Source organism: Octopus sinensis, linkage group LG5 (genome assembly GCF_006345805.1).
Source record: "Octopus sinensis linkage group LG5, ASM634580v1, whole genome shotgun sequence".
NCBI lineage: Eukaryota > Metazoa > Mollusca > Cephalopoda > Octopoda > Octopodidae > Octopus > Octopus sinensis.
In genome coordinates this window covers 88,330,993-88,355,411 of record NC_043001.1, presented here as the reverse complement: position 1 = coordinate 88,355,411, position 24,419 = coordinate 88,330,993, and the positions used below count along the sequence as shown (strand labels likewise).

Genomic DNA, 24,419 nt, shown 5'->3' with positions numbered 1-24,419 from the left:
GAAGAGTGAGGGAGATTTTGGTGCTATTCCTAATGAGCGACCACGTAGTTTTTTCTGCTAAAGCCTAGTTAGGAAGATTTAGAGGAAATTATCGATTGTTATTGGTAGGAATGTATCAAAGATGAACTGATTCAAAAATCCCAATTGTGCTAACAATAATAAATCAGAATTAGGGTCTGCTTATTTACCTGTTTGAACCTGCCAATACCGACGATTAAACAAATATAGCAGAAAATAAGGTGAAACAAATGAAGAAACAATGTCAAACGTGTAGCAGCTTCTCACTGTCCACCTCATCTCTGTTCACATTCTGTCAACGAGACGGAGGGCAGAATGAAGTGAAAGGGAACGAGTCACTGTAGCCAGTATTTTTCAACAAGCTGACTTGCTCAACAGTGTACTGTAGCAATGTGGGCTAAGGTAAGCTGACAAACATGGAAACAGAGGTAATGGATGTGACACATAGATACATAGGCAGTCAGACGGGCACACGTACATACACACACACGCTGTCACTGACATAGAGACAGATATGATGTATAATGAATATATTTAATGTGAGTGTAATGTATGTGTGTATTATATATATATATATATATATATATATATATAATAATATATATATATATATTACAGTGCACATATGAAATATATATAAATACACATATAAATATACATAAGGCAGCCGAAACGATTGTTGTGCTAAATAAAGCTTCAAGTCTTGCGTATCAATCGGTTAGAATATAAATATACATATGTATATAGATACACAAACACATATATATATATATATATGTGTGTGTATGTGTACACTCACAATACATACAACTGAATGTATGTATGTATGTATATTCCAGCGCTACAAGTAGCAACGTTGTAGTTTAATAAGGAATATTGCAACAACAGAAACAGAAGCATTAACTACAAACAACAGAATTGATAAACGACTGCAAATATAATTGATAAACATTACAACATAATTAGACAGTGAGAGAGATCAGAACCATGTGTGGTACGGTCCTTATATGTCGGGTGGTGTAGAGAGGTACAGGTGAGCTAAAATGTTTTAAGTAGGGTGACGAGTGTACGTACATGGAGGGGTTAGTGATAGACGTGAGCGAAGAGTCTGCAAGAGGTGGAAGACGAGAAATATATAGAAATATAGAAAAGGGAAAAGGTAGGGGTGTGAGAGAATGGGGAGATTAGATACGGGAGAGTGAGACATGAGAGGTGCAGAGAAAATGCAAAAAAGGGGATGATGTAGAGTGGAGTAAAATGTATAAATGACATGTGACAGGTGAGTGAGACAGGAGAGAGGGGGAACCGGGTACTGAGAGAATGAGAAAAAGACAAGTGAATGAGTGAGAAAACAGTGAGAGATAGAGATATATGACAAGGGAGACATGAGATAGGGGAAGCGGGTGGAAACAGATGTGAAAGAGAAGGGCAAGAATGAAGATTCAGTTTTATATATATATACATACAGTGAGTTGATGAGAGCCATATAAGCACAGTATGGATAACACACACAAATTTATGTATGTATGTATACATACACAGAGAAATTCGGGGAGAGAGAGACGGAGTGATGGAGACACATACAAAGAGAGACCGAAGCAAAAAAAAATATTATTGACACAAAAAAAAAGAGACAAAGCTGGTGGCAATGAATAAGCCGGGCTCTGAGATAGACAAACAAACGGGGAGACATAAACACAGAGAGAAGATATATATATACACACACAAAAGAGATACATATAGAAAGAGAGAAAGAGAAACATTCCCGAAAAGAAAGAGAACCAAACGGGATCAGAGTGAGACAGACATACGAGTAGAGAGACAGACAGAGTAGAAGAAAATATGTGAAAGAGAGACCAACAGCGTGGTTTGGTATTTTGAGTAGTTCCTACTACTATTACTGCCACTATCACCACCAACCAACACACACAAGTCTGCTCAATTAGGGTTGACCTGGGGCTAAACAATTACTACAAGACTCAAGTGCAAGATTCGATGTGGCTGTCTATGGTAAAATAGTAGTAGAATTTGAGACGAAAGGTACAGGGGGCCCCTCTGCAAAGATGGTGTGGTGACAGATCTGAGGTGGATTTTAAGAGATAGGTAGAGAATTGGAAGCTACATAACACTATGTACACAATATAATAAAAAAAATTATAAATTCGACGGACACAAATGTGCCAAAAGAATAAGACATAGATACACACTTATGTTACGTAAGTATGTATATATATATATATACGGAGACAAATAGAACTATAGATATTCACACGGAGCTTATATGTGTGTATGTATATATATATATATATATATATATATATATAGAGAGAGAGAGAGAGAGAGAGAGAGAGAGAGAGAGAGGCTGAACACAAAATGTACATAGATAGGTGTTGTATACAGATATGTATAGAAAGTGTGTGATCGGTAGATAAGTACTTGAGTGTGTGTGTGTGTTTAGAAAATGAATTTGTGCAGTGCATATGTTTGTGTTCTGTGGGAAGATAGGTACATGTACATCTCTATTTATGTATCTAGCAAATACGTATGTTTCTAGTGGGGTAAGTAGACGTGTGTATTTATTTATATAGGTGTGCAATATAGTATATATACAGTTTCCCGAAAAGACAGGTGCCACAGAAGAACATCACTAGCTGTGCAAATATTACAAGAACATTAGTGCTGAAATAATGGCTGACGCACACACACGCATAACCATATATATATATATATATATATATATAATATATATATATATATATACATATATATATATATATATATCTATATATATATATATATTACATATATATATATATATATATTATACATATATATATATATATATACATATATAATATATATATATACATATATATATATATATATACATAGATATATATATATATAATATATATTATATATATATATACATATATTATATATATATACATACTATATATATATATACATATTATATATATATATATACATATATATATATATTATATACATAATAATATATATATATATATATACTATTATATATATATACATATATATATGATCACACTTATGCCATTCATGTAGACAAATATAAACATACATACATATCACACATAACATGTATGATACACAAAACATGCACACACCATCATATTAACACATACATCACCCACATCATCAGACGATAACACATACATGTCATCACAAACACACTAAAATATAGACATAAAAACATGCATACAATATCGCACAGATGCTTGTTAACGAAGGAGCTTCTATGAGGTTGCTTTATCTGCAAAGATAGCAGCCAAATTCCTCTCAAATTACATCCTAGCATTCTGAAAGGGGATAATTTAGTCCTACATGGGAAATGCATTAGTGATGGACAAGATGGTCGAGGCTGGAGCGCCTTGCAGTGTTAAAAAAGTGAAGGACATATTGAATAATACAGTCCTGGAAACACTATACCTGAAAAAAAAAATAGGATGGTCACAGCAGAAATCCTTTGATCATTTAAGTCTACACGATCAGAGCTAACCTGGGGTTAAATAACTATCATACGTATAAATCATAGATTTACGCACATAAACTTTACTACAAACACACACCATCGTCATCATTAAGAATACGCATATATACCATCGCCAGCATCAATATCATACCGTATGATATAGGTAGCTAAGAGATGATGCTGGCAGAATAAGCAGCGATGATAGATGCAGCCTACAGGAATCGTTGAGGCGATGTACAGACAAGATTGAAATAATAATAATCGTTTCTAATAGAGGAACAAGGCTCCGAATATGAGGGAGGATACAGCCAACTATATCGGCCTCAGTATCTGACTGGTACTTTATTTTAACGATCCCCGAAGGATAGGTAGTAAAGACAACCGCAGCAGGATTTGAACTTACAATGTAGCAGTGACGCAAATACCACTAGGCAAAATCGACCACAGCTGGATATGAATTTAGAACATAGGCACGAATCCACAACGACAGAGAGGGTATTGACACAGCGCAAAGCATTTTGTCAGGTGTTGTAAAACAACCGTGCAACAGTAATAATAATTGTTTCAAATTTTAACACTAGGCCAGCAATATTTAGTGGGAGGGATTAGTCGATTAAATGGCTCGGCAATTTATTTTAACGACCCCGAAATGATGAACGGCAAAGCTGACCTCGGCGAAATTTGAGCTCAAAACATAAAGAGCTGAAAAAACACCGCAAATATTCTGCTAATCCACCACTAGCCAGCACTTTCTGAGGTGGAGTAGACAGTGGAACACATCGACTCCAGTATAACTGGTACTTTATTTTATCGACTCTGAAAGGTTGAAAAGCAAGTTCCACTTCGATTAGGATTGAACTCAGAACATATGGTTCTAACAAAATAACGCAAAGCAGTTTGTTTTCCGCCCCACCACTTCTTCCAAATAAGCAAACCGAAGAATTTTGACAGCAGAATGGTGACACGGGGGTGGTGATAATGACGGTCACACCTTTTTCGAAGGAGATTGGCTAGTGATGTATGCGATGTAAAACGTGTCCGATCAGGGATCGAAACTGTGTCGTGGACTCGGTTCGCCGAGAGCTCAACTTGAACTGTACAACACAGTAATGGATGCTTGTGCGAAAATGTGTGTGGATGGATAGATAGATGGATGGATATATATATATATATATATATATATATATATATATATAGATAGATAGATAGATAGATAGATAGATAGATAGATAGATAGATAGATAGATAGAGAGAGAGAGAGAAAAAGAGAGAGAAACATATACATATGTATTGTACGTATTTCAAAAACGTTCCTGATCAAATGACTTCCACATCACATTTTACTAAATTAATTTAATAACTACAATTAATTATGTAGTTGACAATGTTTTCGCGTGGGCCAAGTAATTAACTGTAAAACAACAAATGTGTGTACGTGTATGTATGTATATATATACACACACACATATATATAAATATATGTATACGTGTATGTATACAGATATATACACACAAGTATTATATATATGTGATTATTGTGGGAGAACGCCCTATTTGGTGATGGAGATTGAGTGTTATTGAGATTATTAATGTAATTGTGTAATCTCTTTATATAAATATAAATAGGCAGTATGAATGCGATTGGTGATATTATATCCAGTTGTTTAGCCCCGGGTCAGCACTGATCAAGTAGACCTATGATCAAAGTATTCCAGCCACCAACAATTACATTTTATTTTCAGATAAAATGTATCCAAAATAAAATGTATCCAGAACTACCTTATCCAATGCGTCTTTCGTTTATTTATTTTTTTTTTCCCCTAAGATGTTGTTTGATAATTTGGCTGCTGTTTCTAGCAAATCGAGAGACTACATTGGAGGCTCTTCAGGTGAAAGATTACATATTAATCTGACTATGTGTGAAGAGTGGAATGCAAAGGAACATGATTACACAACTGAAAAAAAAAACTGAGACCATAAACACACACAGACAAGTGTGAGCGGGCGTATATATATGAGTATGTATGTGTGTGTGTTGATACATATGTCACTGTATGTGTATATGATGTCTGCGTGTTGTGAAGGAAAGATGTAAACTGTCATCGTTGAATGATGGAGAATGATGATTACACAAGACAGAATGAGGGTGGGTGTGGATGCGTGTATACACACAAATGTGATGTTTTTAGATATATTATGGCAGGTGATCGTGTGTGTATAATATTTTCGATGCAGTGGAGATGGTGGTGGTATACATACATACAGACACACATCTAATAATTTTGTATGTGAGATTTACGAAGTATATATATATATATATATATATATATATATATATATATATATATATATTATAAATATATTATATTATAAATATATAAATATATTATAAATACCAAGACAGGTGTGTAAACACACTGTATGTGTGTGTGTGTAGACACGTCTGTATGTAAAAAGATTAAGGTGTGGTGTGTTTGTATTTTGGCATTGAAGATGAAGAAGTGAGATATTGCAAATAACGATAGCAGGAATTAAATAGAGACAGAAGGAGCGGCGAAATAAAAAAAAATACTGAGTGGGGGAACTATAAAATATATATGTGTACATATAGGTAGGTATATGTGTGTGTATACATACATACACCACACACACACACACACACACACAATATATATATAATATATATATATATATATAGATATATATATATATATATATATATATATGGTTAAGTAAAAGGGAGAAGGCAAATCAATAAAGGAAAAGATAATACATAAGATCGATGAGAGAAATTAAACGAGAATAAAACGGTAGAAATAGTAGCGAGTGAACGAGCAAAAGAGAGAGAAAGTATAAGAGAATAGAGAGGGGGTGAAGGGGAGGTGGGACTGCGAAAGATGACAATCCAAACTGAATACAGACGACAGGTCTGGAGCGAGAGATGTGTGCTGAGATATTCATACATATACGGTTATTGGAGAGGCAAATTTTTCATTGAAATATAATAATAAAGCCTCTAAAGTGAATGGGAAACAAGACAGATGTACATACTTGCCAAGTTCTTCTTTCAGTTCATAAATCTCGTTGAATTTCGATAACGATGCAGTCGTAGCCATGTTGAATAAGTAAATGCCTGAGCTGTGTGGGGCGAGGGAGGGGGGAAGCAAGACTAGTCTCGTGTGATCTCGTTGGACGGACTCTGGCAGCGGCGGCGGCGTGACGAGATCTCGTTTTCGTCGTCGCGTGCCGCCGCTAACATAACATGTGCAATATTACTTCCTAATCCCCCCTCCCCTCCATCTCCTTCCTTCTTTTTCCTCCTCCTCTTCCTCATTTCAGCCTCTTTTACTTCACAATTATTGTAGAATTCATCAGTTTCTCTCCCTTCTTGGTTTTTCTTTTGCTTTTCGATTAACATTTATCTATCAGCTTATATATATATATATATATATATGTGTGTGTGTGTCTGTATATTATCTTCCTATCTATCTGTCTATCTCTTATTTTGCATGCCTGTCTTACCTATCCTATCTGCTTATTATATATATATATATATATATATATATATATATATATATATATATATGCGTACGTAGATTGATTGGTGTAGATATACAGGCACATACATGCCTATAAACGATGATTTTATATTTTTAATTTCGTGCATGTGCCTTGTTTTTGATTTTCTCGACTAAACAGTTTAGTAGGGTCAGTTTGGCACCGTCTTTGAGCAAAGCAGCACCATGACACAATTCACTATGCTAAAAACTTGGAAACAACACGTAATGCTTGGCATTCGCTTCAATACGAACATTTCAGAGGGTTTGAGTGTCAATCCGAGGACATGTACCAAGAGTGATAAAAATCAAACATCCAGTGTTTGGAGTGATCACTAGTGATGGCGATGTTATGCCTCCATTCATCTTCCCATGTGGCCTCAAACTCGACACAAAGGCCTACATCGAGTGCCTGGAGGAGGTAGTGCTGCCCTGAGTGAAGAGGGTGGCTACTGGAAGACCCTATGTCTAACAACAGGATTCTGCACCATGCCACACAAGCAGAGGAACCCAGTCATGGCTGTTAGATAATTTTTGAGACCACACCACCCCTAAAATCTGGCCACCTAACTGTACATTTCAGTTAATATATATATTTATATGAGAGAAAAGAGCAAGGAATACTAAGTTCAAGACCACATTCTTTTCTCTCATTATTGGTGTGCTCTTTATTTATATTATAGCCCTCCTCAGATTGCATAAAGCTTTGGGATCACACAACAGTGGGAGTTTACTGTGATTAACAATAAGAGCCAAAACCTGAATGGTGAAATTGTCATGCCCTGGGTGCATCCATACCTTTTATATATGTGTGTGTATGTGTGTGGAGACATGTGGCTTAGTGGTTAGAGTGTTGCACTCATGATTGTAAGATTCAGATTTCAATTTCTGGACCAGGTGAAGTATTGTCTTCTTAAGCAAAAAACTTCATTTCACATTGCTCCAGTCCACTCAGCTGGCAAAAATGAATAACCTGCAATGAAGGTGGGTGGATATATATGCACCACAGAATCTGTGAAACTAGCCTTGTGAGCCCATGGCTCAGGATGGATTTGATCCTTTTCACACACACACATACATACATACATACATACATATTTACACACACATATATATATATATATATATGATGGTATTCATTCACAATTTTCAGCTGCTAATCTTAAGCATATTTCTCTTTACTTTTGTTGTTGGTCTTTTTCTTCTTAAAAACAACAACCATTTTTACCTTTTTTTTTCTTTGCAGAATAATTGACAATAGAAAATGTTAACCCCCCACATTCCATTATTTGTAGAAGAAATATGGAATCCTTCTTGGAATCTCCACTGGAAAGATAAACAAGGATATTCAGACTTCCCCCAACATCAGCAGAAGGATGGCGGGAAAGGTTAGAAAGGAGCTGGAAGATCCAGTCTTCAACAAGGTGACAGCAGAAAGGAAAACCCATTTTCAATGATCTGACACCATAAAAATGCCAGAATTCATCAATGAAATCCAGGAGATCATCAACAATGATCCCAGCAAGTCAATATATGCTATTGCACAGGAGAAAGGTGTGGATGAAAAGCTCATTGGGCTGGTGATACATGAGGACATTTACTACTTTTCATACCAGATGAAGAAGGAACAATTTCTGTCCAGGGTGTGATGCAGGAAAGAATCTGATTAACAAGTTAAAACACCTGTTGGAGCCAGACATGCTGTGGTTCTTCTCCGACAAGAAGAATTTCTGCCAAGACCAGATGATCAACTAGCCAGAACAATAGGTGGCATGCTGTCTCATCCAAGGACATGCTCAGAGTCATGCAGATGAAATTTCCAGTGACAATCATGGTCTTCGGTGTTGTTAGCAGTGAAGCTGACATCATACGCCCCACTTCTTCCCTGAAAGCCTCAGGCTGAACACCAACAGCTTCATCCATGTTCTAGGCAAGGTGGTGAATCCCTGAATTGACTGGATAGCTGCAAAGAGGTCATAAGTGTGGCAGCAAGGTTCTGCACCCTGCCACACCAGCCAGAAGACCCAGGCCTGACTGCCAGAGAATTTATTTGATCATACACCACCTGACATTTAGCCTCCCAACTTGGCTGACGGTAATCTCCTCAACTTCTTTATGTGGAGTGTGGTGGAATGAGAGACCAACAAATCCAGATGCAATATGAAGGACAAGCTGAGAGCAAGGATTATCAGGCCATCAGGAATTTAAACAGGAGATAGTGACAAAAGTCTGTGGCCAGTTCTGAGATCGCCTGGAGGCTGTCATCAAGGCCAGAGGTGGGTTCATTCAGTGAGCTCAACAGAACATGTCATGAAGACAAACTGACCCAAATTTGGCAAATATGTCTCAAAAGATAATTACACTTTTTAAATTTTTCTTAAGACAGGCATCATGCGAACACATACCATCTATACCCTGTATGTATATATATATATATATATATATATATATATATATATATATATGTATATATATTCCAAATAATAATAAGACAAATCCTTTAACACATCTTTAATGATTTGTTGTAATTGTTTCTGTACCATACAGAAACATACAGGATTGTTTTGAATACATTTTTGCATGTTTGATATATTTTTTAACGTGATCAAACATTTTACTGAGTTTTATTGCTTTCCTTTCATGAACTTACATTTTTTTGCAATCAATGCTTCCCTGTGAATAGTGCAATGAGGATTAAAAGATATAAGAGAAATGCAGTGGAAGGAGTTCTAAAGTATAAACTCTATCAATACAACACATTTAATGTCCATGTGTTGATGAAATGCCAGAATCTGTAATTTTCATCCAGGGAAAAATCCCTTTTTAGACATATTGCGTTAAAGAACACGAAATACTGCAGAACTAGGAGAAGCAAAATCACCCTGGAAGTGACCACAGGAGCAACAGATATGTATTTTGCTTTTGTTGCAGCCTCCGATAGCTGATATGATTTTGTTTTGAAAGTGACATGAGTATGTGACATTAATAAGCCACAATAACCGCAAAATATCTATCTGTTGCTCTGCCAGTCACTTCTGGTGTGATTTTGTTTCACCTAGCTCTGAAGTTTATTGTGTTTTTTAATGCAATACATTATTTATAAAGGGATTTTTCTCAGATGAAAAACACAGCTTCTGGTGTTTCAACAACTCACATACATTAAGTACTTTGATTTGTGAGAGAAATGTGTTTCACATGCATCACTATTATTGACTGAATACCTATCATTGTCACAATCCCACCATTAGACTGTGAAGTGCATATCCAACTTTAACAGGAAAATCATCAATGCTATTGAAAATAGCCTCTCCAGGGGTTTCTTCCCTAGTGTCAATACAATGTAGTTAATGTCCATCTAAATTTTGTACATCATCAGAAATATCTGGAAAATGCACTAACAAAGAAACTATGTGTGATTTGTTGTGTCAGTACTTCCATTCATTTATTAAGTCATGGCATGGGGCGTTTCAAACTTGTAAAGATCTGTTCTTTTACATTTTCACATAAATTCTTAACATTTCATCTTATTGTGCTAAATGAGAGTGCATCATCATTTACTCTCAATATTGCATCTTTATCATGGAATTTTTCAACACCAATGAGAAGAAAGAGTTTGATTATGGTTGGTTCTGTTTAAGGATAAGTTTAGTATTGAGTAAAACCTGTTTAGCAAAATGACAGTAGTTCTTTGGAATAAAAGTAGCATCAGAAATTATTTTCTTTCAGAAGGTTTTCCATTATTTGTTTAAAATAGTCTAGGGATTTCAGTTAGAAACTGAGAATTTCATTTAAAAAAATAGGTTTTCAACTTGGCTGGAGCTAAATTTCAGTTTACAACAAATAAGATACTCAACATACTAATAAGTCTCATTTGTTTGTTCTTCAGGCAAATACACTAAACACCAAATAATCATTATTCTATTTTCTCTGTTTACATTCTTCACCTGTTATGAGTTTTTTTTTCTATTGTGGTTTGATCCATCTGTTAGATGAGGCTGTTTTCTTTGAGATAAATTCTCAATATTGTCATTGTTTGTTCAGGTTCTGACTATATAACTTTTTCCTGATATGATTCCAACTGATGAAATTCTTGTCAAACGATAGCACTCTGCCTTATTCCTTACTGAAGTTGGCTGAACTCAGTCTCCATTCCAGCAAGACTGGTGTGCTATTCCTTGATGAATATTGGTTTAGAACCCCAACAACTGAAGAAAACAACCAAGGAGATAGCCATGGAAGCTGAAACCAGTTCATGGTGACTGTAGTTGACAAGAGACCAAAGGTGGAAACCATCTGTGGGTGAAGCCTTATTCAGTCCTGGGGAGAAATGCTTGTGATTCTAAGATACCTACTGAAGATACATGAGTGTTTCCAATGTTGCAATATTTTTAGTCAACACCATGTGAAGAGCTTGCAATATCTTTAAGTAGCTCCAGCAGTTTTTATATGGGACAAAGCATGTCTAATGTTTATCTCACCTGCTGTGGTTCAATAGTTGTCTCTGCAATGACGTTTGTTTCTGATAAAATGGCTTTGACATGTTAAACATGTAAAAAAAAAAATTGGATGTTATGTTATGAAGTATATCTCTGAAGAACAAATACATTGTGTATGTTTCAATTCTGCTTCATTAGGGATTACTAGAAATACAAGCATTTTAAAGCAGCAGTAAATACAAATGTATAACATGGAAATGATAAAATATAGGCATTTATTTTTAAATCTAAACACTTATATATAAGTATAGATGTGGCTATGTGGTATTAAGAAGCTAGCTTCTTAAACATGTGGTCTTGGGCTCAACTCTGTTGCACAACACCTTGAGTAAGTATCTTCCACTAAAGTCCTGAGCTGACCGAAACTTCGTAAGTAGTTTGTTAGACAGAAACTGAAAGAAGCCTATCATATATATATATATGTATATATTTCTCTCCTTTTTTTTTCTCTCCTTGTTTTTTCTGTGTCTCTTTCTGTAGAAGAGCATAGGCTTGAAACATAAAAGACTTTTTCTATTCCTGAGTGTTATACTAATTCTTCTGTTTGTTTTGTATACCACCCGTCTTCATCTTTTGTTTTTTTTGTGAACTCTCCCCATATATATATATATATAACGGGAAGCTTTATGAAAATAAACAAAAGATGAAGGCAGGTGGAATACAAACAAACAATTGTATTAGTATGGCACTCAGGAATATATATATATATATATATATATAATATATATACATATATATATACATATATATATATATATATAATATTATTGGTGAATTGAAGAAATGGAGCTGAACGCAGATTGAACGGAAATCGTTTTATTTCATTCTACATGTGTTTCGAAAGGCACAAATTACCAAAATCCGATTGAATAATGGGACCATATTGTGTCTTCTCTTCAGGAAGAAAATAGGAAATCCGTTGGAAAAACAAAAACAGAACAGAGGCGGGGCAAAAACAAATAAACTTTTGATTAATCTACTACAAGATTATTCATCTTTCTATTTCACATATATATATATATATATATATATATATATATATATATATACATACATACATACATACATATACATACATACATACATACATACATACATACATACATACATACATACATACATACACACACACACACACACACACACAATGGACTTCTTTCAGTTTCTGTCTATCAAATTCACTAACAAATATTTGGACAGCCTGGAGCTATAGTAGAAAACACTTGCCCAAGGTGCCATGCACTAGGGCTGAACTCTGAACCATGTGGCTGGGAAGCAAACTTCTTACCACACAGCCATGCCTGCACCTATATAGTGATGCTGGTTGTTTCCAGTCTTCCATGAAAAACTTGTCTGGTTATGGTGAAATGTTACCTTACTTTGAAACAGATGAATATTGGTGTCAGGAAGAGCATCTGGTTATAGAAAAATCTACCTCAATAAATTCCATTTGACCTTTTTTAGCATAAAAATGTAGATGTTAAATGATGACAATGATGATGAAGATGACAACAAAACACTCAGCACACTCTGCTATATGGTTGGCATTAGGAAGGGCATTCAGCCATAAAAAACCATGTCAAAACAGACAATTGGAGTCTGGACAGCTCCCTGCTAGCCATCTCCATGTCAAACCATCCAATCCATGCCAGCATGGAAAGCAAATGTTAAATGATGATGAGTTTCATGATAATACCGTACACAGTTATTAATGTTTATTACACAGTATTGATGATGAATGGACAGAAACTTCAGCCAAGTATTCTGGAGTTGAAGTCTCTGACTTAGAAGTTGTGTGTGTGAAGAGTTAGTGACATCTTGTTGTTGTTGTTAAGCAACAAGACGGGTAAGGGTGATTAGGTGATGGTCTTGGGCTTAGGGGCAGGAGACCCCCAGACCTTGGAAAAAAAAAACTTTGGTCATCTTGTAGTCGAGGGCTCTTCGTTGATGCCCGACACCACTGGTAGGTGGCCCTCAAAGTCACTGGAAATGGAGATCTCCAGGTCCAAATTCTTGAACGGCTAGCGACATCTTGTGACCTAGTGGTTAGGGTGTTGCACTCACAATCTTGCAGTAGTGATTTCAAATCCCACATTGGCTGTGCGTAGTGTTCTTGAGTAAAGCACTTCATTTCATATGACTCCAACCCACTCAGCTATAAATAGGTAACCCTGTGATGAATTGGTGTACAAGGGGGAGATGGAGGCTCAGGAAAATCACCCAAACAGAGGTCTCATGAGTCACATTTTGTATTCAGTGTTCAAAAGGGTGAGTAGTACAACCAATAAACCTGTACTGTGAATCTCAGCTGGTTGGGATTGGCTGTTCAACTGCATTGAAGAATATTTGTCTGTCTATCTGAAAAGTTACTATTAATAGAGTGTGTTCAAAACCTGCCAAAAAAATGTTATGATTTTTCATTTAATAAATGTGTACTTTAAAGATAAAAGAAACTAGCATGATTAAAACAAATAAAACTATTTATTATATATTTAAACAAAACCATGTCTCCAGTGATGGAAATGGGTTTGTAGGACAAAGTAGATGGTAATCCAGGTTTTATGTTTTGGGATAATAAACCCAAGGAATAACAGAGGGTCTTCAGGGTTGAGTGAAATGACCTTTTGATGGCCTTTTAATCTCTTAATTTTAGCTTTAAGTATCTCTAAGAAAATGTAATATTACATGTTTATATGCGAGAGCTTAAAAAAGTTCATGGACCTCTCATTGCAATATTAATCTAATTCTCATAACTTTGATTGCTTTTGATGAAGATCTAAATCAAAGGTTTTCCCTATATTATATGTAGGCAGCCTTATTTATATATTGACAGCTTCATATTCTAAAGTCATGAGGATCTACAAATATTTGTGCCTAACCCATGCCAATGGACATCAAATGATGATGTGATGAGATGGAAAAAAATTTAACAACTATTCATTGGGTTGTTACTTATTCATATATCTGTTACCACCAGATTCAAATTCAGCAATAAAATAGTAATCTTTCAGAAATGTTGGCAATATTGAATTTTAGTATAACCAAATTAATCGTGAAATATTTTCATCATTGGCTACTTTTGTTCTTCAAATTCTTTCCTTAAGAACACACTTACCTTCTTTAGTTATAAAAATACAGTAGATTTTTCTGTGTCTACTTTATAGTGATGAATATATTTGAAATAAAATTTTAAAATAATCGATATTGTGTACAGTAAATCAATTATTTAAATAAACAAGTAAAGAACATTGTTTATAGGAATGGCTGTATTGTTAAGAAGTTTGCATTGCAACCATTGGTTTCAAATTCAATCCCATTGCAACACCTTGGGCAAGTATCTTCTACTATAGCCCCAGGGCATCCAATGCCTTGTGAGTGAATTTGGTAGATAGAAACTATGTGAAAGCCTTTGTGTGTATGTGGGTATCTTTGTGTCTGTATTTGTCCTTGACACCCACAACTTGACAACAGGTGTTGGTTTGTTAACATCCTTATAACTTAGCTGTTTAGCAAAAGACACTGATATGATAGGTGCCAGACTTAAAAATTACTGCAGTTGATTTATTTGAGTCCAATGAATGAAACAAGTAAATGATAAAAGATATAGCAATAAGAATATTTTCAAATGTTTCATCACCAACAATCTCATGTGTCATATGTGATATCACATTGACTATGCTCAAATTCTTTTGAATAACTGTCAAATAGTTCTCCTGCTTCAGTTTTTATTGGCGTGAAACCAGAAGGACTCAATACATGCAAGCTAGCAGGAGTGGCAAAATACCTGCTGTTGCTCATAAAATATTGACCTGATATTTGTGAAAATAATTATATATATTTATATTTTAAGATGGTTAGTATTCAACAACAATGGTAATGTTTAAAGAACAAAAATATTCAATCATGAGAAAATTTCTCAATCAATTTGGCATGTTAATTTCCAATATTGTTGAGATTTTAACTAAATTCAAATTCAATAATAATGAATTATTAACCCTTTAACTGCAAAATTAATTTCATGGTTATTTCAGAAATGATGTTAAATATCTACCAAAAATAAAATTGGTATTTTCTGCCAGTTATGTTACCTCAATAAAACTTGACATATATCAACAAAAAATAGTTCAAACATGATATTCTTCAACAAAATATAAATTGGTATATTAACAGGCTTTCTGAATTTAAGCAAAATGAAACTTTGAGTGTTCTATCTGATTTCCATAGTAAAAGGACTACGAAATACAAATATCAGTATTTCATTTAGTACAAAATTTTTATAAATGATTTAAGCATTTTATAAACCCTATTATTACTTGTTATGATAATAATTTCCAAATGGCCTTTAGGATTTCATGGGGATAGAGGATTATCTGCATCAGTAAAAATTAGTCGATATAAATTCCAGAAGAGTGAAAAGTTTGTATACCATGTTAAGTGTTAGAATATAATATTTTTGTCCTTTTCTTCATCATGAGAAAAACTGAAGTTGAAGGGTTGAAATGGTTGGGAGATGTCTATGCAAGAGGGGTATATGTAATATATAGGGGTGTATACAATATATGCACACATGTGCGTGCACACACACACACGTGTTCGTATGTATGTATGTATGTGCATATATTACCACTGCCATCACCACCACCACCACCACCATTATTGCTTAGCATCCATATCCATGAGTTAGATGGTTTGATTGGATCCAATGAGCTGGAGGACTGTGCTAAGCTTTAATGTCTACTTTGGCATGGTTTCTGTGGCTGAATGCTCTTTCTAATGTCAGCTGCTTTACAGAGTGTAATGGGTCCTTTTTACATTATATGAGTATTAAGGAAATCCCCAAATAACTTATAAGAAAAGACCACTTGACTGAGTAGGGGGTTGAGTATTGAGGGAAGTGGCTTTATTCCAGGTGTCGAAAGGCTAAAGTATGATAAAGGGACAGAAACAGGTGACTTGCTGTAGAGGAGATACATGGTTACCCCTGCAAGAAAAGGAGAATATATGGTAGAGATGAGATGTGAGGGGATAGCCTCAAGGAAGAAGGTAGATAAAGAGAGAACAGGGAGAGAGGATCAAGGCTAGGCGCATTGGTAAGTCTTAGCACATAGCAGCAAATGGTTTGGTTGTTTTGTTGATTTCTAGAAAAGAGCAAAGGACTACTGTTATGTCTAACTTTGAAGAAGTGAAATCAATCTGAAATACCAGTGTTTGGTTGTTTGCTGATATCATTTGAAGCATGTTATATTTTTACACAAATGGTGTACAAGGCAGTAGGACCAAACTCAAGGCCAAGCGTTTGGGGACCAAGCTTCTTACCACCTGGCCATACCAGTGCCTGTTATATTTTAAAAAAAGGTAGTCAGTGATAAATTTTACTTCACAGCTGAAATATCTTTCATCCTGTATCTACTTGGTAAAATTTTATTCAAGAATAAGTAATAGCAACATCAATACCTATTTCTTTACTACCCACAAGGGGCTAAATACAAAGAGGACAAACAAGGACAGACAAATGGATTAAGTCGATTATATCGACCCCAGTACGCAACTGGTACTTAATTTATCGACCCCGAAAGGATGAAAGGCAAAGTCGACCACCACCAACAGTCAGTGTTTGTGGTGTAGCAGCCAGTATGGCTGCTTTCTAAGCAGTCAGACACAGTTTCTAGTTTTTCAAGTTATTCAAGGGAATTTTACATGGTCACTGAATTACTGGAAACAGAAACTGAATCTCCCCGCGATCATCCCCAAGTGTCATATTATAAGAAAGATACAGGTAAATGTAGTATATATTGTAAACAGGTAGTGTAGGTTTTCAAATATTCGGGCATGGCTGTGTGGTTAGGGAGCTTGCTTCCTAGCTATATGGTTTCGGGTTCAGTCCCACTGCGTGGCACTTTGAGTAGGTGTCTTCCACTATAGCCCCGAGCCGACCGGAGCTTTGTGATTGAATTCGGTAGGTGGAAGTTACTGCCGTGTGTGCATATGTGCGTGTAGGTGCTTGTGCCTCTCCCAAAGAGAGAGAGGGTTACTATCTTTCCAAATCCTGTTGCATTTTGCACAGAATATTTGGTCTTCCAAAGCCATCTGGTGTATAAGTCAACCTACCTTTTTTAGCTGTAAATTTTGGTCTGAAAAATTCAACTTGCCAGAAACTATAGTAATGTATTTCTTGATATAAAGTGTCCGAGAAGAAAGATAGGCTGGTCATGGTCGGAAGACATTCGGTCTTTGCTCTGATTAATCAATCAACAATAACAACAGCACACATTGATACCATCACCAGCAACGTTTCAAAGGTACCTAATTTGCCCAACAGAAATTAACCACAATACCACAGTACTAACATTACATTAATTGGATTATTTATCAGCACAATGAACTACAAAGAACATATAACAGTGAAATTGTTGTCATTACAGTTTGCATACAGATGACATTTACCAGTCACCTACATAATAAGACAAAATGTACCAAAATGAAATGCTAGATGTCGATGTTGCAACAAGTTCCAGCCCTCACTGACCCTGCCATTATAGGTACAATCACTTCCAGATGCAGTAAACTCCCACTCATCCCAAACTCAAATAACCAAAACTCCCAAGCAACCAGTTGTTAATTAGAGTCAAGAGAAATCATGCTAATTAAGTTAATTAAAAGAAGGTCTGTACTGAATTTAAAATGGATCATAGCCTTTCAAAATACAGTAGAGTGTTTTATTTTATTACATTTATAGTACCTGTATTTTATTAGATACTAGCAGTATCGCCCAGCATTGCTTGGGTTTATTTCGACTCTTTAGAATTGGAATTTTTGAAAAGTAAAAATTTTGCATTATGTAGCTTATTATTCTTTTTAAGTGAACATTTTTCTGGTTGAAATACACCGAAAAATGGCAACACAGCAGTCAGAAAATCGTGAAATATAGTGATTTTTTACACCTTTTTGATGTAAATAATTTTTGGTCTTAACATGGTCCGACTTGAATTTTATCTTCTACAGAATAAAGAGCAAGTCTTCTTCTATCATACTCTCAATTTTGGTCAACTTGCGCTGCAGGGTCTTGGAGGAGATAGTGTTAGTTGAAGGCTACCAAACCTGCTTTATATATATAGATAAGAGAGATGACAAAGGAATAAATGATTGTCTTAGAACTTCATTAGCTTACAGCTATTTCTGTTATAAGATGCAGTAGACTCATAGCTGAGTGCATGAGTAACACTATATAGCTTTATTGGATGCTCAAGCTATAGTGTTATTCATGCTCCCTATTATGAGTCCACTGCATCTTATAGCAGAAACAGATGTAAGCTAATGAAGTTCTAAGATAATCATTTATTCCTTTGTCATTTCTTTTTTATTAGATAGACAAAACTTGGACCTTACGTGCATTATACTTTTATTTCTGCTTATTTCTCTCTGGCTGTGTGGTAAGTAGCTTGCTTACAAACTACATGGTTCTGGGTTCAGTCCTACTGCGTGGCACCTTGGGCAAGTGTCTTCTACTATAGCCTCGGGCCAACCAAAGCCTTGTGAGTGGATTTGATAGACAGAAACTGAAAGAAGCCCGTCATATATATGTATTTATATATGTATGTATATATATATATATATGTGTGTGTGTGTGTACGTATGTTTTGTGTCAGTGTTTGTCCCCCCAACATCACTTGACAACTGATGCTGGTGTATTTACATCGCAATAACTTAGCGGTTTGGCAAAAGAGACTGATAGAATAAGTACTAGGCTTACAAAGAATAAGTCCTGGGTCGATTTGCTCGACTAAAGGCAGTGCTCCAACATGGCCACAGTCACATGACTGAAACAAGTAAAGAGTAAAGAGTATTTAGAATTTTAGTGGTGTGTTTTATGATATCCCAACTAGCTAGAGACATGATATGTTTAGAGCAATGGACTTGTGATTCTCCTCATTATTTGACTGACTTTCTGTATACTACAGCAGTGCTCCACAACCTTTTTTCACTTGCAGTACACTTATATTCTTTCCAGAATTTGGTGGCACACCTGAACTAAAAATATAACTAAAAGTGTAGGAAAACAAAAGTTATATTCAGGTTACACAGCAGCACACCTAGCATTGTCTTGTGGCACACTAGTGGGCTGCAGCATACTGTTTGCGGAGCTCTGTACTATAATAGGTCAGCTGGATGAAGGCTGGCATGAGGTAACACAACAACATTATTCCTGACATACATCACTACTACCACACAGGCACCACCACCACTATTACATCTACCACCACCACCACCACCACCACCACCACCACCATCACCATCGCCACCACTGCCACCACTACCACCACTACCACCACCACCATCACCACCACTGCCATCACCACCACCATCGCCACCACTGCTACTGCTGACGCCACCTCCACTACCACACACCACCATGATTGCTACCACCACCACCCCCACTACTACGACTAGGTAATGAAAAAGCCCCTACAAGGTCAATAAAACAGCTAGAAATAGCAACCAGCTATCCCTCAAACCACTCACTATCATCTTAGGAAATGACACATTTTCGACAATGTGGTCTTGGATTCTCTGTGCATAGGAAAATGATGAGGTGGTCACAGATGGGTTGCATTTTTATAATAAATCTACTCAATCTGAGCTAATCTAAGGCTCAACAACACCTACCCCATTGCATTGCCATTTACAACTGTACCCAAATATGTATAAGTTCAATATTTCGTAAATTTGATTAATCATCATAAAAAGGAAAGCTATAAATTATATTTATTTATTTATTTTACTTGTATTTTAGACACTTTATTGTTTTACCTACATTTTATTGCAGATTATTCTATATTGATCATTATTGATCTCTATTGATTGTAGTTTTTTTTTTTTTTGTACAGTGATGACACAAGTGTCATGGGTGTGGCCCAATGCTGCCACCAACCAACAACGCCATCGCCCCTCACCACCCTTACCAGTACTGCACCACAACCACAACTACAACTAGTGCATCACCACCACCACCACCATCACCACCACCACCACCACCACCACCACCACCACCACCACCATAACCATCACTACAAGCAACATATCAATACTACACCGCTTTGTACCACTACTATCACCACACCAATACTACCGTATATCATCCACTATCACCAACCACTGATACTTACTAACACAAACATCAACACTACTACTGCCAACACAGTAATACTAACATTACCACCACTGCCACCACCAGCACCATCACCACCACAAAGTTGTCGTCAACCACCACCATCACCAATGCATCAAACATAAGTCACTAAGACTGACATCACTGCTACTACAATTAGCACAACACCAACATCACCACCACAACCATAATAACATCATCGCCGCCATCATCATCACCACCACTACTAACCACCTATACATCACTGACACAAACATCACCACCACTACTGTCAACACAACATTGCAACCATCAATCCCTACCACCACCATCATCACCACCATCACCACTGCCACCACCATAAACATCACCACTGCAACTGCAAACACAACAACACTAACATCACTCACCACACCACCACCACCACCACCACCACCACCACCACCACCACCACCAACAGCAACAACAACAACACCAGCACCACCATCACCACTGCTACCACCTCTGCCATATTACTAACACAAACATCAACACAGCTACCTCCAATACAACAACACTAACATCATGACCACTACCACCACAACTATACTGACATGCTCACCATCATCAGCATCACTACAATATGCCAGAAAATAATCCTTTATATGGCTGCTCATGCTTTGAGAAATAACTAAATCTTCTTCAGACAACATTTCTACCAATAAAAATGGACACACTGGATAATAGCGTCTGGATATACTATTCCTGGAAATAAGACATGATGGTCATGGCTTGAATGTCTTTGTTCAAAAATCTACCCAGCCAGGGCTGACTTGTGGTTAAACAACCACCACCACCACTTGCATCATCTTATTGATGAACATGGAACTTCACAAGCCAATGAAAGAGCCATACATGTATGTCTGTATGTATATATATATATATATATATATATATATATATATATATATATACCCCCACACACTTTTATAATATATATATATATATGTATGTACACACACACATATATATATATACATATGTATATGCAATATACTTACATACATACGTACATACATACATGCATACATACATACATACATACATACATACATACATACATACATACATGATGATGATGATGATGATACATACATATATATGCACACACACACACACACAGTGATACATGTGTGGAAAATCCTGGAGGGGTTGACACCAACCTTTGGCATTAAGAGCTATATCAGCTCTTGAACTGGACATCACTACACGGTTCCAAAGGTCCCAGCTATCTCATCTGGTCTGAGAACTGCAATAGTTTGAGATTCAAAAGCCCATAACTAGTTAATACCTTGCCAAAACATCTGAGAGATCTGCATGGAGCAAGGCTGGATGCTTTCAAAAAACAATTTGACCTCCAGCTGCCCAAGGTTCCAGATGAGCCTACATTACAGCAAGAAGCTCAAAAGAAGGCAACAATATCAAACCCACTCCTTTACCAAAAGCCAATCACATAAGAATAGCTATTGAAAATATGATAATACTACTTGTGCCAGTATAGGTGTTACTGCAAGTCAGTGATAAAGAGCACATATCTATATAAGTATATGTGTGTGTCTTTGTGTTTATGTTCCTCACTACTACTTGACAACTAGTGTTGGTCTGTTTACATCCCCATAACTTAGTGGTTCAGCAAAAAGTCTGCTAGAATAAGTACTAGACTTTAAAACAAAATAACAAATAATTATTGGAATCATTTTAATTGAATAAACACCTTAAAATGATGCCTCAGCATGGCCACGGTCTAATGACTGAAACAAGTAAAATGTAAATGAATATAAAGAGCCACTACAAATAATTTGCCCAGCACTGTAATAACTCTGCCAGTTTATTGCTCCTCACTGATATTATATTTTATTGGTTTTAGGAGAATGAAAAGCTAAGTAGACCTTGGCAGGATTTGAACATAGAATGCAAAGAGCAGTTTGTCTGAAACTCTAATCGTTCTGTCAATTTGCTACTTTATTGACTACAGATAGATAAATGACAATAGATATCATTACCTGGACTTGTACTATGAACACAAAGAAATGTGTGTGTGTGTGTGTGTGTGTGTTTGTTTTGCGTTTGTTTTGTGTGTGAGTGTGTATGTGTATGTGTACATGCACACACTCACACAAACACATGTGTATGTATATACATACATACATACATACACATACATACACATACATACATACATACATACATACATACATACATGCATACATACATATACATATAAGTAATATTGAAAGTTTCTGTAGGAAGTCAGAAATGAAAGACGACTGCACTATATAGTCAATAGAGCTGAATGTTACTATTAATATAGTCTACCTGCAGAGTTAGGAGTACCTTAGGCTTCAAAATCCATAATTGTAGATAAATTATTTTATGCCTCATTTCTTATGGATCTCTCATTAGTCCCGAATAAAATGGTGATGTTAACTTATGTAGGTGCAGCTGGCTATATGGTTAAGAAGCTTGCTTTTCAACCACTTGGTCTCAGGTTCAGTCATCCTACAGTGTGGCACCTTGGGCAAGTGTCTTCTACTATAGACTTAAGCTGAACAAAGCCTTGAGAATGTATTTCCTAGACAGAAACTGAAAGAAGCCTGTATATATGTGTATGTGTGTGTGTGTCTGTCTGTCTTTGTCCCCCCACCCATCCACCTACCCACTATCACTTAACAACCAATGCTGGTGTATTTATGCCCCCATAACTTAGTAGATTGGCAAAAGAGGCCGAGAGAATAAGTAAGTAGTAGACTTACAAAGAATAGGTCCTGGGGTCGATTTCTTCGACTAAAACCCTTTAAGGTGTTCCAGTATGGCTGCAGTCAGATGACTGAAACAAGTAAAAGAATAAAGAATGTGTGTGTGTGTGTGTGTCTATATAAAATATTTTCTTCTCAAGCCATGCCAGGCTAATAAGGGCCAGTTACCTGGTTTCAGTGGCATATATATTATTCACCTGAACGGAACACTGGTCCATCACAGGGTTGCTCTTTTTTGCCAGCTGAGTGGACGGGAGCAATGTGAAATGAAATGTTTTGCTCAAGAACACAACACATCACCCGGTCCAGGAATCAGAGCCACAATTTTACGTCCAACACCCTAGCTACTAAGCCACAAGCCTCCACATATATCTATATCTATATCTGTATATATATACATACATACATACATACATACATACATACATACATACATACATACATACATACATACATACATACATACATACATACATACATACATACATACATACATACATACATATATACATACATATATATTTTGTGTTATGCTAACAAGTGATGCATAGTATCAGAATTTTCAAATTGAATCAATTATAACAAACTTCTCAAAATCATTTAAAGAGTGTCTGCATAAGTGGAATCAAGACCAGCTAGTTTGTTCTTACACCAAGTTGTATCAGTTGAGATAATGAAGTCAAACCAAATAGCAATATTTTAAAATCATTTAATAATATACATTTCAGGTTTGTGTAATATACAATAGAAAACCATGCTGAGCGAAATGCTTAGTGGTATTTCGTCTATCTTCACATTCCGAGTTCAAATTCTGCTGAGATCAACTTGGCCTTTCATCCTTTCAGGGTCAATAAATTAAGTACCAGTTGTGTACTGGGGTCGATCTAATTGACT

The 24,419-nt window shown here is 36.0% G+C and overlaps 1 protein-coding gene across 41 annotated transcripts in view; it reads right to left on the bottom strand.

Annotated features, from left to right (window-relative positions):
- Positions 1 to 22,816, bottom strand: part of LOC115212079 (calcium/calmodulin-dependent protein kinase type II delta chain) — a 429,066-nt gene extending 406,250 nt beyond the window's left edge. For 16 of the 41 annotated variants that reach the window (XM_036502903.1, XM_036502902.1, XM_036502905.1 and 13 more), the window contains exon 1: positions 6,584 to 6,733. In XM_036502903.1, the coding sequence (XP_036358796.1) occupies positions 6,584 to 6,648 (65 nt within the window). In that variant the 5' untranslated portion in view covers positions 6,649 to 6,733. Of the gene's footprint in view, positions 1 to 6,583; positions 6,744 to 22,800 lie in introns of those variants that run through there. The other 25 variants (XM_036502900.1, XM_036502892.1, XM_036502893.1 and 22 more) reach the window with 7 other exon arrangements.
- Positions 22,817 to 24,419: the final 1,603 nt, after the last annotated feature.